Consider the following 18329-nt stretch of genomic DNA (forward strand, 5'->3'; position numbering starts at 1 on the left):
TGAAGGACTCCAGGTTCTGTTCATCTTAGATGGTCTGGACGAGTGTCGACTCCCTCTGGACTTCCTCAACAGTCGGCGCCTGATAGAAGCTACAGAGTCCACCTCAGTAGACGTCCTGCTGACAAACCTCATCATGGGGGATCTTCTTCCCTCAGCTCGTCTCTGGATCACCACACGACCTGCAGCAGCCAATCAGATCCCTCCTGAGTGTGTGGACATGGTGACAGAGGTCAGAGGGTTCAATGACCTCCAGAAGGAGGAGTACTTCAGGAAGAGGTTCAGAGATGAGGAGCAGACCAGCAGCATCATGTCTCACATCAGGAGGTCACGAAGCATCTACATCATGTGTCACATCCCGGTCTTCTGCTGGATCACTGCCACAGTTCTGGACATGTTGAAGAGCACAGAGACAGGACAGCTGCCCAACACCCTGACTGAGATGTACATCTACTTCCTGGTGGTTCTGATCAAAGTCAAGAAGCTGAAGTACGACGGAGGATCTGGGACTGACACAGTTTGGGATCCTGAGAGCAAGAAGATATTGGAGTCTCTGGGAAAACTGGCTTTTGAGCATCTGCAGAGAGGAAACTTGATCTTCTATAAGTCAGACCTCACAGAGTGTGACATCAACATCTCAGCAGCTTCAGTTTACTCAGGAGTGTTCACTCAGATCTTCAGAGAGGAGAGAGGACTGTACCAGGACAAGGTGTTCTGCTTCATCCACCTGAGTGTTCAGGAGTTTCTGGCTGCTCTTCACGTCCACCAGACCTTCATCAACTCTGGAGTCAACCTGATGAAATCAAAACTAACATCCAAACTTTCAAGATTGTTGAAAAACAAAAGTCCAACAGAAAGGTTCTACCAGACAGCAATAGATGAAACTCTAAAAAGTCCAAATGGACATCTGGACTTGTTCCTGCGCTTCCTTCTGGGTCTTTCTCTGCAGACCAGCCAGAGTCTCCTTCCAGGTTTGTTGACACAGACAGGAAGTAGCTCCTGGACCAATCACAACACAGCAGAGCTCATCAAGAAGAAGATAAGTGAGGATGTATCTCCAGAGAGAATCATCAACCTGTTCCACTGTCTGAATGAAGTGAAGGACACTTCTCTGGTGGAGGAGGTCCAACAGAAGATGAGATCAGGACGTCTCTCTGATCGAATGTCTTCTGCTCAATGGTCGGCCCTGGCCTTCATCTTACTGTCCTCAGAGGAACATCTGGACGAGTTTGACCTGAAGAAATACTCAAGATATGGTTCAGAGAAGGTTCTTGAGAGGCTTCTGCCGGTGGTTCAAGCCGCAAACAAAGTTCTGTAAGTTGTTCAAACATTTCTGATGATATGAACTAAACATGAATGTTTGATTTACTCTTTGATGATTGTTGTGTTTGTCATCGTGTTTAACAAACTGATCCTAATTTAGACAAACCTTCCTCAAATATTCATACAATATGTGATTTTATGATGTAACTAGTTCAGTCTTGTCAAATAGAGAATTGAAAAGTAAAGATGTTACGTAGTTTATAAAAATATCATCTTAATAAATCATTGTAATGATAAACAAACAAGCGTCAACTTTAAATGAAAATGAATAATAATCAAAACGACATATTTAAAACATGTGGCCTCATTAATTATACTGCGTATACACAAATGAATGTGTACGCAACATTTATTTATATAAAATAAACTTAAGTTAGCATGTGTGACCTTCACAGCAGCTCTGAGCCTGATTTCTACAAAATCTTCATCTTAAATTCACATGAAGTTTCTTGAATGAAACAAAACCACGAAGGTTACATCAATAAAAATGCAGCTTTATTTAACTTTACTGTTTCATACAAAAGGTCAACTCTTGTCTTTTTCTCAGGAAATGTGTTCTATAAAAATAAATAATAAAATCAAAGGGGTTCGTCTTCATAGTCCTCTTTGTCCAACTGTGTGTATTTAATTTAAAATATTCATGTCAGGTATTACTTTAAGATTCTTTTTAAGCAAAATAAGTTCATAAATGTCACTTCCTGTTGGAGCAGTTGAATCTATTTTCAGCTCATGAACTGAATATAGAAAAACATTTGCTTTGTTTCTTATGCAAGTAGATCAGTGTCATCAGAGAATTGAAGGATTGAATTTAACATTTAATTTTATTAAAATGTTCTATTTTTTTAACCATAGAAATATTTTCTGAATCATTTTATTAAATAATTTGAATATATATTATATATTGGATTTTAAACACTTTCACATTTGTATATTTAATTAAAAAAGCCACTTGTTAAAAATATTGATTCTTGAATTTTTTTCATTTTATTTATTACTAAAATAACAATATTAAACTATAAATAAACTCTTTCACTTCTTGTCAAATAGAAAATTGAAAAAGTCACTTGTTGATGAAACTCGTCTCTTTCACAGCCTGAACTACTGTCGACTGTCAGAGAGAAGTTGTTCACTTCTGTCCTCAGTCCTCAGCTCTCCGTCCTCTAGTCTGACTCTACTGGACCTGAGTCTCAACGAGCTGCAGGATCCAGGAATGGAGCTGCTGTCTGCTGGACTGAAGAGTCCACACTGTCACCTGGAGACTCTCAGGTCAGAACATCATCTTCTCTCTTCATGTCTGGTCCACAGTTCATCTGGTTTCTTGTCTCTCAGGAGAAATGAAGATAGAAATAAATGTCATGTTTCTAATATCTGGAGAGAAACTAGACGAGTGTCGTCTCAAAACACTTTATTTAATTTAATTTGATTAATCAAGATCAAGTTGATCACATGAAAACATTCACTGAAATACTTGTTCATGTTCCAACAATTCAGCATAAATCAATGATGTCTCACTAGTTTGTAGGAAAGTCTGTTTTTCTAAAGTAAATATTTAACAACAAACCACAAGCTCAACATTGTTGTTACTCCTTCTTCATGTTTGTGTTTCTGTCGTCATGTTCAACATTTCACCCTCATTTATACCAACCTGATAAATATTCAAACAAACATGTGACCATGATCTTATGAAAGTAAATAGTTGATTGTTTTTAAATAATTAATTGAAAAAGTCACTTGTTAAAAATATTGAATCTTGAAAATCTTTTTTCATTTTATTTATTACTAAAATAACAATATTAAACTATAAATAAACTCTTTCAATTCTTGTCAAATAGAAAATTGAAAAAGTCACTTGTTGATGAAACTCGTCTCTTTCACAGCCTGATCTACTGTCTACTGTCAGAGAGAAGTTGTTCACTTCTGTCCTCAGTCCTCAGCTCTCCGTCCTCTAGTCTGACTCTACTGGACCTGAGTGACAACAAGCTGCAGGATCCAGGAGTGGAGCTGCTGTCTGCTGGACTGAAGAGTCCACACTGTCACCTGGAGACTCTCAGGTCAGAACATCATCTTTTCTACATCATCAAAGCTCAAATGTAAAGTCAGAGGTGGAAACACGAGTCAAAGTCTGTCATCACTTTGTTCTTCAGTGAAGCAGCTCATAGATACATTTGTATGTTTGTGTAGCAGGTAAAGATGTTACGTAGTTTATAAAAATATCATCTTAATAAATCATTGTAATGATAAACAAACAAGCGTCAACTTTAAATGAAAATGAATAATAATCAAAACAACAGTCCTTCATATTCTTTATCCAGTGTTCTCGCGTCATCTGTCTCGTAGAAGACAAAACACTTTAGAGTGGAATCTTGAGGTTTGTCTTTGATTTGTTTTCATAGTTTGTTTTTTCCACCGTTGTTGTCTCTGTTCTTCTCTTATGGTTCATCTGTTGTTCATGAGGTCTACGACTATTTTAACAGTCGACTGCTCACCAAATATTCAACCATTAAGTCGACTAATCGCATCATTCTTACATTTTTCTTCAATTTATCATGAAGTTTCTTTAATGAAACAAAACTACTTTAAATACTTTAAGCTTCTTTTGAAGCTAAATATGTTCATAAATGTACATTGAAGCCAATAAGTTTTGTTTGTCATGTCTTTTACTGAGACTCCAATTCATTCAGCAACAGTCCAAACCAACAGAGTCAAAACAACCATCAACGGAGACTTAAAACATAAACAAAAAAACAGCAGATCTTTGTTCACGTAATAAGTATTTTGTACACGTCAGTATAAATGTCACTTCCTGTTGGAGCAGTTGAATCTATTTTCAGCTCATGAACTGAATATTGAAAAACATTTGCTTTGTTTCTTATGCAAGTAGATCAGTGTCATCAGAGAATTGAAGGATTGAATTTAACATTTAATTCTATTGAAATGTTGTATTTTTTTAACCATAGACTTATTTTCTGAAAAATTTAATTCAATAATTTAAATATTGAAAGGTTGGTTTTGTTTTCATTGAATAATGGAAACATTTTTTAGACATAGAGTTTAATATAGATATATATATAGGATTTTAAACACGTTTAAAAAATAAATTTAAAAGGATACTTGTTGAAAATATTGAATCTCGATTTTTTTAATTCATAATTCCATTCCAGCATTTTTATAATGTCTGTGTTTTGAAGAGATAAAAAAAAGAGGTAAAAAATATTTATATTTTAATGTCGTTGATGTAAAGAGGTAAAATATATATATATATATATATATATATATATATATATATATATATATATATATATATATATATATATTTAAATGTTGTAGTTTTGAAGAGATAAAATAAAATACAACATTTAATTATTCTTTTATTTCTATTTTGTTTACCTCTTCAAAACTCCAACATTAAGAAGAGGTACAAAATATTTATATTTCACAAATTTTTCAAGCCTTCAAAAAACAACATTATACACATTTGGGCAACAATTTTTTAATGTTATAGTTTTGAAGAGGTACAAAAAAACTACAACATTAAAATATAAATATTTTTTACCTCTTCAAAACTACAACAATAAAATTTAAATATTTTTTACATCTTCAAAACTCCAGGGTTAAAATTTATATTGGATTTTAAACACTTTGACATTTTTATAATGAATTTAAAAGGATACTTGTTGATAACAATATTAAACTATAAATAAACTCTTTCAATTCTTGTCAAATAGAAAATTGAAAAAGTCACTTGTTGATGAAACTCGTCTCTTTCACAGGCTGAGCTGCTGTCGACTGTCAGAGAGAAGTTGTTCACTTCTGTCCTCAGTCCTCAGCTCTCCGTCCTCTAGTCTGACTCTACTGGACCTGAGTGAAAACAAGCTGCAGGATCCAGGAGTGGAGCTGCTGTCTGCTGGACTGAAGAGTCCACACTGTCACCTGGAGACTCTCAGGTCAGAACATCATCTTCTCTCTTCATGTCTGGTCCACAGTTCATCTGGTTTCTTGTCTCTCAGGAGAAATGAAGATAGAAATAAATGTCATGTTTCTAATATCTGGAGAGAAACTAGACGAGTGTCGTCTCAGCTCTTGTTTCCTGGTTGATGAAGCAACTGAGCCAGATTTCCTTGTTCGCAGACGATGTGTTGATAAATGTCACTTCCTGTTGAAGTATTATTTATTTTCAGCTCATGAACTGAATGTTGAAAAACACTTTATTTCATTTAATTTGATTAATCAAGATCAAGTTGATCACATGAAAACATTCACTGAAATACTTGTTCATGTTCCAACAATTCAGCATAAATCAATGATGTATCACTAGATTGTAGGAAAGTCTGTTTTTCTAAAGTAAATATTTAACAACAAACCACAACCTCAACATTGTTGTTACTCCTTCTTCATGTTTGTGTTTCTGTCGTCATGTTCAACATTTCACCCTCATTTATACCAACCTGATAAATATTCAAACAAACATGTGACCATGATCTTATGAAAGTAAATAGTTGATTGTTTTTAAATAAAGAATTGAAAAAGTCACTTGTTGATGAAACTCGTCTCTTTCACAGGCTGAGATACTGTTTCCTGTCCGAGAGAAGTTGTTCACTTCTGTCCTCAGTCCTCAGCTCTCCGTCCTCTAGTCTGACTCTACTGGACCTGAGTCACAACAACGACCTGCAGGATCCAGGAGTGGAGCTGCTGTCTGCTGGACTGAAGAGTCCACACTGTCACCTGGAGACTCTCAGGTCAGAACATCATCTTTTCTACATCATCAAAGCTCAAATGTAAAGTCAGAGGTGGAAACACGAGTCAAAGTCTGTCATCACTTTGTTCTTCAGTGAAGCAGCTCATAGATACATTTGTATGTTTGTGTAGCAGGTAAAGATGTTACGTAGTTTATAAAAATATCATCTTAATAAATCATTGTAATGATAAACAAACAAGCGTCAACTTTAAATGAAAATGAATAATAATCAAAACAACAGTCCTTCATATTCTTTATCCAGTGTTCTCGCGTCATCTGTCTCGTAGAAGACAAAACACTTTAGAGTGGAATCTTGAGGTTTGTCTTTGATTTGTTTTCATTGTTTGTTTTTTCCACCGTTGTTGTCTCTGTTCTTCTCTTATGGTTCATCTGTTGTTCATGAGGTCTACGACTATTTTAACAGTCGACTGCTCACCAAATATTCAACCATTAAGTCGACTAATCGCATCATTCTTACATTTTTCTTCAATTCATCATGAAGTTTCTTTAATGAAACAAAACTACTTTACTTACTTTAAGCTTCTTTTAAAGCTAAATATGTTCATAAATGTACATTGAAGCCAATAAGTTTTGTTTGTCATGTCTTTTACTGAGACTCCAATTCATTCAGCAACAGTCCAAACCAACAGAGTCAAAACAACCATCAACGGAGACTTAAAACATAAACAAAAAAACAGCAGATCTTTGTTCACTTAATAAGTATTTTGTACACGTCAGTATTATTAAAGGAATCATAAATACTTTTGTCTTGTGACAGAGAAAACACTCAGAGTGGTGACTTTGACGAACTGAACCACATTAACAAGTCATTTCAAAGTCAATTGTTTTCAATAAATGACTATTTTTACTTGAATTTAATGTTGCAACTGTGTGAATAAAATCATTATAAAATAAAGATAAATAATACAATCATAAATAACTTAATTTCACTGACACTCACGTATAGAAAGTATAGTTTTGTAAAAGCATCAGTTAACAGTCAAATCATATATTGATGATCATTTTAAAGACGTGGTTAAAGTCATCATGTGTGGTGGATGTAAAGAGATCAATGAAAGTTGATGTCATTTGCTGTAAGATTAACTTCAAATGTGAAGAAGATATTTCTGTTTGATTATTGATTCTTTCAGGTAGTAGATCCAGAACATCCATGAACATTTTATTTTGTAACATTTAGGAAATCCATGTGTGGTGAGTTGTTTGTTTTTGTACAGTGTAGGCTGCCCTCATCGTGTACTGACACTATTGTTAACTCGTCATCTTCATCAGCCGCTGGTTACGACTTCTTCACCCTCATTTAGAGGATTAGCGCCCCCACAAACAGGACAGGAGAGATGAAGTATTGACGTGACAACCAAGTGTGTTGTAAGAAAATATCAATATTTGTGCTCAGGTTATATACGGGTGTGAAAACTAACATGTTGGTAAGAAATGTCTTTCTCACTTGTTGATGAAACTCGTCTCTTTCACAGGCTGAGCAGTTGTCGACTGTCAGAGAGAAGTTGTTCACTTCTGTCCTCAGTCCTCAGCTCTCCGTCCTCTAGTCTGACTCTACTGGACCTGAGTAGAAACAAGCTGCAGGATCCAGGAGTGGAGCTGCTGTCTGCTGGACTGAAGAGTCCACACTGTCACCTGGAGACTCTCAGGTCAGAACATCATCTTCTCTTGGTTCTGATAAGTTTCTAAAAGTGTTTCTCCTTCATTTCAGTCTGTCATGGTGTCAGATCTCAGAGAGAGGTTGTTCTTCTCTGGCCTCAGCTCTGACATTGAACCCATCCCACCTGAGAGAACTGGACCTGAGCAAGAATCATCCAGGAGGACCAGGACTGGAGCTGCTGTCTGCTGGACTGAAGAGTCCAGACTGGAGACTGGAGACTCTCAGGTATGAACAGAGCAGCAGAACTCACTGACTGAACTCCAAAGATCTTCAGACTGAACATTTGATGCTCAGACTCTTCATCTGAACTGAGCACATGAATCCAAACTCTGAGTTCCTCCATGTTCTCCTGCTGGACACCAGTGGAAGCATGAAGGAGACAGTTGAGACTGAGCAGCCTGTTTATAGATCCATCTTTGTTGTCATCAACAGTCATGACTGAGTCGTCCACTGAGAATGAAACAATATTCATGAAACATCTGAATCAAATGAATCTGATCTTCTGACTCTTTCTTCCTCCAGGCTGGATGACTGTGGACCACATATGTTAAAACTTCATCCATGAATGGTAAGTTTGATTCCATTGATTGACTTCAACATCAAAGCTCATCTGCTGACACAGCAGTTGAAGGTCTTTGTGGACATGGACTTGATGAAGAAGATTCCAGAACAAACGTGCAGATGTTAAAGACTCACAGTTACAGTATCAAGTGAAGCTCTGATTCCAAATCTTCAAGTCCTTCAGCTCAAAACTCTTCAGGAGCTTCAACATCAACATTGTTTCAGTTTGACTGTCAGTGGAGAACAAAGAAATATTTCTGTCAAATATTTGAAATCAGACGTGAGTTTGATCATCAACTCACAATGTTGAGTCACTTTAAACATCATTTCACACATGAATCACTTCATATTGAATCATGTGTTCACTTGAACATCTTCATCACAACTAGACTAGACTCATGTTAGCTACATGCTAGTTTAGCTGCTGACTTCATCTTCAAATCTGACATTCAAGATGATTCTGGGATGTTTCAGTCACATGGTTCTTCTCTCAAGTTCTCAGAAGAATGTTGACAGAACATTGACTCGTCTCAGTTTGGATCAGTATATGATCGTCAAGACAACGTTCTTCCACCATCATCACCTCATGTCTCTTCTTCTCTCAGTCTTCACTCTCACTGGACTCACACACAGCAGCGCCTCCTACTGTCCAACGACAACAGGAACTTGATGGAGGATCAGGATTATCTGGATCATCCTGACAGATTTGAAAAGCTGCGACTGAGGAGTGACTACCACAGTGACTCTCAGAAGAAACAGAGGGAAATAACTTGAAGGGAATTACAGATCAAGCAAGAAGATGAATGTTAAGATGTTCCTTCCAGACTGTTTGATCAACTTCAAATGACTTCAATACATGATTATATTTTTACAGCTCGACTCATTCTTGGAACATCCTGACCTGAAGAGGAACAATCTATTCAAAGATACAACTAATGCTTCATTGTTTTGCTGCTCATGTGATTATATATTTTTAATAGTTGTTTTCTGAAGACGTTCCATGACAACAGTTTCCACATTGAACTGATCCTGATGCAAAGAAAGTTGTGGATTCCTGCAGTAAAGTCTTGAAATCACTTTTTAGATCCTGATTTTAAAAGTAAATCATGGAAACTCATCATTTAGATGTTAAAGTACATTTATAAACTACAATATTTTTTCCACAAGTGTCGGTTTATAAAAGAGGAAGCCACAAGAATGTTGTTTTACTTGTCTTGTCCACTAGAGGGTAGTCACGCTTTTGCTATGAAGCAGTGAATCAAAGAGAAACGTTTGAGACCAAAGAAGGAAAATCTCTCATCAAAACTAATAAACATCATGTATTTAAACAAATTAATTGTACTTTTGCTAACCTGAACTCTAGAATTCAAGGGTGAGATAATTCCATATCGGCAGCTGAAGAAAGCCTAAACAATTAGTAAAAATGAACATTTAAATAAAGTTTGAACATTCTGTTCACTCACTCTCTTCACTTTGATGTTCCCTGATCTTGTTTTCAAATAAATCCACTGGTTTGGTCACTTTATTTTTGTTCATCTTCTGTCCAAAATAATTCACACACACACACCTACACATGCACGCACACACTCTCTATATCTATTCCCATTAGTGGCCACTTGATGGCGCTAGTGTAGCTATTTCATTGTGACTATTTTCTACCTTTAGTAACGTGATAATAATGAGGATTATTCTGAACAACACCCCATTTAATGACTATTTATAGGAAATAAAGAAGTAAATGACTTTGATAACTAGCTTCTCTCTATAGACTACATATTAGTTGACAAGAGTAATTTATGAGAAATTAATATTTATAACAAGTTAAGTATAACAAAGTTTCTTTTGTAACAAAAAAAGATGAAAGATGTAAAACATGTTTAGAGCGCATAGCCCCACCTGATTACTTCCCTCTGCCATCTGGAATGAAGTAATACCAGGCGACTCCAAGCCGAATAATGTTCTGTCAGAACCGAATGAACGTCGGGGTGTCCCTCGGCCCGCCACGTGACTGTCCCGGGACGGGCCTATAACGAAAGGACGTCACATGAGCCGCAACTCTATCTCTTGAATCAACAGAGCATGTACTCGAGCTGGATTCACTAGAACTCCCCACTCTCGTACATATAATCTAGCTCTGACGTCAATACTTTGATTGTAGATGTGTGCTTGTATAAAAACCGAGTTCAGTTTTGTTGTTTAAAGTCAAGCATGAAGTCTGCGCACAGACACCGGTCACTGCCGTCCCAGGTGTTATACTTCGATTTGTGGAGGAAAGGAACAATCCAGAGTATGTTCGGGTTGTCTATTTACCACTTCCAAGCAAAAGAAATACAAGCTTCCTTCACGATCGACCAGGTGTCCTTGCGACTCAACAAATTGACAGTCCAGAACAGAATATCGTCGAGCTACGGGAAGCTTGCGCTATTTACATCCATCCGTTCTTTCAAGTTCTGATTCCCGGTGTCCCGCTGGGAGAGCTTGCCTGTTGTCTCCTGTAATCTAATAATTCAAATGTTCCCAGGCGGAGGTCACACTCGCTATGCGTTGGTTCCTGTCTTCACTTCCAACCTGGGGTCAGTTTGTCCTTGACCTTTTGTGCACATCTTCATGTGTGGTTGCCAGGCAGGTGTGGTATTCTACCAGTGATTTGACTGTAACCTGAGTTGAGCTGGTCTCCACTCAGTAATCAGTATGCATGAGTATATTTTATTATTGTCTTACTTTATATTTGATTATCCTTTTAGCATTCATTTAAGTATGGCGTATATGTTTATAACAATTTTAATCTAACAACTCCACAATTTTTTTAATTAGTGGTTGTTCCGCAGCAACATTTTATCAATTACCTCTTTTATCAAATATTCATCATCTTACAAACAACACATCATTATCATGCACCTGCACACGCTATATGTATGACCGAAACTATAATAGTCTGCCTGCAATATGATTTTTTTTATTGTGCGACATAAGATTCGGGCCCCATTCTGAAGTAGTCATTCATCTTTCCCTCGTCGTGCTCAGTCGTCCAGTCCATCCTCGTCATCTTCAGTCGTTCTGACTGTTCCTCCTCAGTCGGTCCGACTGTTCCTCCTCGTATTCCAGTTGGTCCTCTTCGTCCATGTCCCAAGCCCAGTCCATCTTCTCCAACGTCCTCCAGGTCCATCTTCTTCAACCTACACACAAATAACCTTCATTCAGGAGTAGCTCTGACCATGAATATTTTATTAAGGTAAAAAGAAATGCAGATTTTCCCCATGTATTTATCCGTGTGTGTTTCTTCGGATAGAGGAATGTGTTTGATGAAACTTATCTTTTGTGTACGTCTGTCTACTCATCCAGGTTAGGACATTCCCTTAACTTGATTTTTTTATATCCTCCGGTGTCGGTTATCGGGGCATCCCCCATTCTTACAACAGGACATGGTACCAAGAATCCCCAAATGATGAACATCATTGTCACCAATCCTGTCCACTGTTCATTCATTCCATTCATACATCAACCTCCCCTAGAGGACACATAAGATCTTGTTTATGTTACCTGTCCTTTGGGCTACTGTTGTCTGGGCATCTCATAGATCACCCTGATATTTTTATTTTTTATCAGTCCAATGGACTTTACCAACACCAACGCAATGAACACACTCTTTGTGCTCACCTCGTCAAGCCTGAATACTTGTTATAATATCCTAAATTATTTCTTAAAAAACTTTTGATATGAAAATCACAAGCAAAAACGTTTTTTTAACCGAATAGAGTCTCTTTGGTGTGTATTCCCCAGTCGGGAGTCGGCGTCCTCGTCGGACGAAGAGAGAGGCGGGTGCAAGCGTTCAGTCTGGAGGCGGGAGTCTGGCTCAATGGTCAATCCTATTGGTTGAGTGCTAGGTTTAGCTAGCGAATCAGCGCAGGACAATGAAGCGGTGTCCCGCTGGAACAGTTGCCTGTTGTCTCATTTAATCTAATAATTCAAATGTTCACGGGCGGAGCTCACACTCATGGGCGTTGGTTCCGGTCTTCACTTCCAACCTGGGGTCTCACCGGCTCTGTTGGTTCTTTTGTGCACATCTTCAGGTGTGGTTGCTAGACAGACACAAATGTTTATTCTACCGGTGATTTGACTCTAACCTGAGTTGAGCTCGTCTCAGTAATCAGTTTGCATGAATGTTGATTGTGTGCAGGAACAAAAGTTCTTAGCATCAAGCAGAGTATACTTTATTATTCTCTGACTTTATATTTGATCATCTTTTAGCATTAATTTAATTATGCATAAATGTTCATAAGAATTTTAACAGTTAGAAACATTCTAAAAGACACATAACATACATTATTTAAGTCTCAAAGAAATAAACTTTAATATTTTCTTTGAGACAAGTTTATATTTCTTACATTTACCTTTAAATGATGAGATAAAAGATGTTGAATTATTTACGACAGTTGATGCAATATTTGACCTCTGACTCGTATTCTTACGAGGTCCACCTGGTATTGAAACCTCGACATAAAAGATTGTTCAAAAAAAGGATCTGTATTTCAAGCTTGTTATTCTTCTTCTATTTATTCTTCTTCTTTTCACGATACAATTGTTCCATTTTAAGATCAATTCTAACAGAAAGGAAATGACATCACACATAGTACAAATCTTTATTTTTCATCTTAGGTAACGTCCACTTCAAGATAGTTCTGTGAAGAAACAAATCATTTCTATTTCAAACAAAGACTTGCTAACAAGTAACAAATGAATGTTCACTGCCTTTGTCTTCCTCAGATTTTCTTCAGAAAAATCACACAGAATTAAGTTTTTATCTCACATAGGAGCCGAAAAATATGAACTTTAACCTCACAGAGCTACATGTGTTTGAAGTGAACTTTAACCTCACAGAGCTACATGTGTCTGGACTGAACTTTAACCTCACAGAGCTACATGTGTCTGAAGTGAACTTTAACCTCACAGAGCTACATGTGTCTGAACTGAACTTTAACCTCACAGAGCTACATGTGTCTGAAGTGAACTTTAACCTCACAGAGCTACATGTGTCTGAACTGAACTTTAACCTCACAGAGCTACATGTGTCTGAAGTGAACTTTAACCTCACAGAGCTACATGTGTCTGAACTGAACTTTAACCTCACAGAGCTACATGTGTCTGAAGTGAACTTTAACCTCACAGAGCTACATGTGTCTGAAGTGAACTTTAACCTCACAGAGCTACATGTGTCTGAAGTGAACTTTAACATCACAGAGCTACATGTGTCTGAAGTGAACTTTAACCTCACAGAGCTACATGTGTCTGAACTGAACTTTAACCTCACAGAGCTACATGTGTCTGAAGTGAACTTTAACCTCACAGAGCTACATGTGTCTGAACTGAACTTTAACCTCACAGAGCTACATGTGTCTGAAGTGAACTTTAACCTCACAGAGCTACATGTGTCTGAAGTGAACTTTAACCTCACAGAGCTACATGTGTCTGAAGTGAACTTTAACCTCACAGAGCTACATGTGTCTGAAGTGAACTTTAACCTCACAGAGCTACATGTGTCTGAAGTGAACTTTAACCTCACAGAGCTACATGTGTCTGAAGTGAACTTTAACCTCACAGAGCTACATGTGTCTGAAGTGATCTTTCCAAACCTTGACGTCCATGAAGAGATACAATCACCTGTGAGGACGATCATCAGTTTCTTCTCCTCTGTTGCTGATGTGTCAGAGCCCAGTGTGGGGCTGTAGCAGAGACGAAGATCTGTAACTGTGAGAACAAATATATTTCAACCTTACACACTAATGTATGAGCTGAGCAGGTTCGTTCTCTTTTTTGAACACACACAGTTACTCAGCAGAATGTTGCTTCAAACACACTTTATGAATCGTAGAAGTGAAAATAGTCGAAGCCACACCTTGAATAATCCCTGTGCACGTGCAGCGACTGAGTGTCCAGCAGCAAACCACACCAGGGGAAGAGACAGAGACGGGGCAGGGCGTCAATGGTAGGATGGGGACCTGGTGACGTTTGGAAGTTGGTCACCATGTTCTGGTGGTCGACGACAAGTCCGTACTCCTGCACCCCGGAGAGCAAAGTCCTGGTGACAAAGATGAGAAGTTTATATTTGGATCAAATGGTTGATGTAAAAAGTCAAACTCACGTTAGAAAAGACTCTGCTCGACATTTGTCTGTTGTAATCAACAGGAAATCATCGACCAGCCTCATCAAACATCTGCAGACACAGAAAGAAAGGTTGTTATACGGAACTGGCTCCCCCTGCTGGCGACACGACACAATGACATCTGTCAACTTCACGACAAACGGACACTTTGTCTTTAGGAAGATCTTGAAACAGCGTGTTCTCCATGTGACCATAGTAGAGGCAGCGGAGCAGACTAGACACCACAGAGCCTCGAGGAATACCTTGACCTTGACGGTACATTCTGGAGGACAAAGAAGATCTGATCTTAGGTTGTAAAGTAAAGATGAGAAAATCAAGCCAGAAAACATGGAGGCTACAAACATCCCCTCAGAACACGTCAGTGATTCTTGACCAAGCATTTATTAAAAATAATTATTATTATTTATGGTTAAAATTCAACATCTGTCCAACAATGACAAGAACATTCTTCTGTCCACGTCTGCTTCTCTCACATCCGTCGATACTGAATCTGTCTGAGCAGAAAGAAAAGTTAAAAATGAACACTAACCTCCTCCTGTACTCAACGATGGTCCCAGACAACAACCCAGTGAAGAAGTCCAGCTGCTCTTTCACACAATCGTCTGTGGAGAAATGCTGGAAGAAATAAAGATGAAGTGACGAACACAGACTTATTGTATAGTTTCCAGATAAATGCAGCGTAACAGCCGGAGAAAATGAAAACTACGATGAAGAAAATACTTTCAAGGTCATTCTTACCTTCTCTACCAGAACAGTGTGATGAGCTTTCTTGCTTTTCTGCAGCGACGCAACAAAGTTCTTCATGTTGGCTGTTCCTGCAGCTCCGTGGATGATAGTCGCCTGTTTCCACAACACAAATGAGTCGCTTCAGATACACAACGACACAACACGAAAATAAAAAGAACATTTAATGCTTATTTAATGTAGTTCTGACTTCATTGTGTTTCTGTGATCAGTAAACTCACCTCTCGCACAAAAGTCTTACGAAGACCTTCTTCCGAGTCGGCCCAGATTTTGGCAAAAGTTCGTACGTTGAAAACCATGTCCTCGACTGATGAAAGCACTTGACCTATGACCTCTTGAAGCTTCTCGTGAGGGTCGTGACCTCCACTAACAACCGCCTTGTTCAGGTGAAAACACAAACAGAGTTAAAGGTTAAAAAATAATCTAATGTTGAAGCTTTTTTTCTCTTTTGTGCTCATTTTCAAATCCATAAATATTTGGTTATAAATGTCAAGTAAAAACATCTTAAACACGCCTTGTTTTAATAGACAAACATCACTAAAATCAATAATTTTATATTGATTATAATCAGGTTATATTTACACACAGGAAACAGTCAGAATGTTTGTCCCTCGTTACAAACAAATTAATAATTTCTCTCAAATGTAACATCATGAATAGTGTTGGGCGACTTACTTTAAAATAGTAACTTAGTTACAATTACTAGTTACTTCTTTCAAAAACAACCCAGTTTCTTTACCTTTTAATAGGGAAAGTTTTTGTAAGAGAGAAACATTTGTACAAGTGTACGGGTCAGTGTAAGTTTGGATGCTGTGATTAAACAAATCACACTAAAAGGTAAGAACAATAAATGAATAAAACAAATTGAAATAAAAGATTAAATGCACTGACGGTCATTTTTGTGGCAGATGCAGATGTTCAACTCACGTATCCATTCTTCATTCACTTTTAAAGTAATAACATAGAGTTCTAACTTTCTATCATGTATGGATATAAAAAGCATCTCGTAAAAAATAGAAAAACAAATAAAAAGACGCTTTTGTTACAGCAAACCTTTACTCCCAACACTGATGATATATATATACTTAATAACTATGGGATTAGTTTTGTCTTATAATTATGTGTACATGCACAGAGGGTGATCTGAAAATATTTAATGGTTGTACGAGTGATTTAATATTTCTAACTTGTATTTTGGCATTTACAAATACATTTTTACTTTTATATACTGTATATCATTTAAAAAAAAAATGTAAATGGTAAAACTTGAAATTCTGTGTGTGAAATTACATTCACATGTCAGATGCAATAACAAAGACTCATTTACAAGTCTTGCAAATGAAAATGATATATTTAGAAATAAAAATGTATTTGTAAATACCAAAAATACAAGTTAATAAGCGGATATCTACCAATGATCTCTTTAAATAATGTTTTAAGTCAATGTCTCCAGGTGTAGCAAAGATACCTTAACAAAGTAAAAGGGTTCGGCTCTGTTGTCCTTCAATGGCAGGAAGGAGGACAGAACTCGGTGAATGTCGCTCTTTCCCCAAACTGTGGAGCCGAGGAGAGACGGAGACTCTCGCACGAGGGCGAGCAAGACTGCATGTAAGTCGTGAAGATCCTGTGAAACTGGACATGAAGGATGAGACCAACAATAAACATCACATCCATGTGTGCAAGTGAGGATCAACAAGAGGTGAAACACATTTGTACCTGTGTTTTGACCTTCACCCCCATGACCCCAGTGATCGCTCTCATTCCACCCGTCTCTGGAACGAAGCGAAGGCGGGAGACGACGCTTGTACTGGGGAGGGACGCGACCTCGTCTGCACTCAACTCTTCCAGCTGGCATTTAGAAACGTGATTTCTAAAAGTCGCACAAACACATGAGACTTAGAGTTGTTGAGTGGAGAACGTTATAAAAGACTTCAGGCTGAAGAAAAAGGAAGCAAAAGAAGAAGAGGAAAAATAACCCACAGACATGTTCAACATTTTAAGAAGCATCTGTCTCGCCTGCAGTTAAATCAAAACTCTGCAGCGAGAATTCTGAGCCGCTCTAGTAGAAGAACTCACATTTCTCTGATTCTTAAAACTCTTCATTGGCTGCCAGTTTCTTTCAGGATCATTTTAAAATGCTTCCTCCTCGAGGTATTTTTACGTTTCCATGAGCAGCAAGTGAACTTCACATAGTTCTCACACACAGTTTAAAACCTTTACACAGCAGACATGTTTGTTGTTCTTTGTTCCCGTGCACCTGTGCAGAGCCTGTGCAGGTGGGAAGAGGTAAAGTATGAGCCGCCAGTCATTTATTTTGATCTGAAACAAACCCCAGTTCCCAGATATCTGCTGATTATGATCAGTGGTCGATTGATTGAACACAACGAGCACAGACTCAAGACTTCAAGCCTTTAAATCTTGAGATAATTGAATGACTTTCATGTCGGTCCTCGTGTACAGGACACTGTAGTTGTGACGTCATCAGCAATGTTCCTTCACTTGTGTTCACCTGAAAGCCAAGTTCTGTAATTCAGCCCAGACATCGTAGCGATAGAACTTGAGAGTTTTCTTCCGTCCGACTCTCTCAGTGGCGTAGAAGCAGGATCTGACCAAGCCAGTCACGTAACAGCCAAGAAGCCAGGCCAGGAAGTGACCCAGCAGGCGTGTGCGATATGCCAGCTCACTGGGGGGAATCCTTCCTGTCCAGGAAGAGTGAAGACAGCATGAGAGCTGGTAGGACGACCATCAGGGGCCTCATGTACTTACACTAAAAATGTACACACTGAGAAGTTCACATCAGAGACGCATCAACAATGTTTGTTGTTACATGTCTGGATATTAAAGTATTCACACACATGTTTCTCTTTCTACACACTGATGATTCTTGTTCATTTACGACAACATGATGAGTTTTATACACGAGTGTTCATCAGTTATTTTAGACAATTTAGAAAAATTGGTCAGAAAATATAGGCTTGTTTTGATAACATATTAAAATGATCCACCAGAAGCTGAACAGGTTTGAATTGAAGCTCAGCAAGAGCAGGTTTTCCTCATGTGATCTGAGCATCTCCTTGAAAAACACACTTTCAGTATCACATGATGACTATATGTATGTAAACAGGAAACAC

At 37.9% G+C, this 18329-nt stretch overlaps 2 protein-coding genes across 2 annotated transcripts in view; one reads left to right on the forward strand and one right to left on the reverse strand.

Moving 5' to 3' along the window:
- LOC148085161 (NLR family CARD domain-containing protein 3-like) overlaps positions 1 to 9819 on the forward strand; it is a gene marked incomplete at its 5' end in the record, with an annotated part of 350040 nt that extends 340221 nt beyond the window's left edge. The window contains 7 exons of the mRNA XM_087781613.1: positions 3198 to 3371; positions 5091 to 5264; positions 5880 to 6056; positions 7549 to 7722; positions 7785 to 7958; positions 8256 to 8301; positions 8900 to 9819. Coding sequence (XP_087637739.1) covers positions 3198 to 3371; positions 5091 to 5264; positions 5880 to 6056; positions 7549 to 7722; positions 7785 to 7958; positions 8256 to 8298 — 916 coding nt within the window. The remainder of the gene's footprint in view (positions 1 to 3197; positions 3372 to 5090; positions 5265 to 5879; positions 6057 to 7548; positions 7723 to 7784; positions 7959 to 8255; positions 8302 to 8899) is intronic.
- A 438-nt stretch (positions 9820 to 10257) lies between these two features.
- Positions 10258 to 17956, reverse strand: LOC148085174 (telomerase reverse transcriptase-like). The gene is made up of 11 exons (XM_087781624.1): positions 17883 to 17956; positions 17708 to 17803; positions 16915 to 17068; positions 15420 to 15575; positions 15193 to 15294; positions 14984 to 15069; positions 14600 to 14716; positions 14434 to 14505; positions 14188 to 14370; positions 11357 to 11470; positions 10258 to 10318 (listed from the first exon to the last, which is right to left on the reverse strand). Exons 1-11 carry the CDS (start codon positions 17954 to 17956, stop codon positions 10258 to 10260), a joined length of 1215 nt encoding a protein of 404 aa, XP_087637750.1.
- Positions 17957 to 18329: the final 373 nt, after the last annotated feature.

The sequence above is a fragment of the Callionymus lyra genome, chromosome 2 (genome assembly GCF_982586985.1).
Source record: "Callionymus lyra chromosome 2, fCalLyr1.hap1.1, whole genome shotgun sequence".
NCBI lineage: Eukaryota > Metazoa > Chordata > Actinopteri > Syngnathiformes > Callionymidae > Callionymus > Callionymus lyra.

Coding starts and splice junctions, on each gene's coding strand:
- LOC148085174 (XM_087781624.1), bottom strand. CDS start 17,956: ATGAGGCCCCTGATGGTCGTCCTACCAGCTCTCATGCTGTCTTCACTC. Junction 15,576..16,914: donor GGGTGAAGGTCAAAACACAG/GTACAAATGTGT, acceptor CACCTGAACAAG/GCGGTTGTTAGTGGAGGTCA. Junction 15,070..15,192: donor ACACTGTTCTGGTAGAGAAG/GTAAGAATGACC, acceptor TATTTCTTCCAG/CATTTCTCCACAGACGATTG.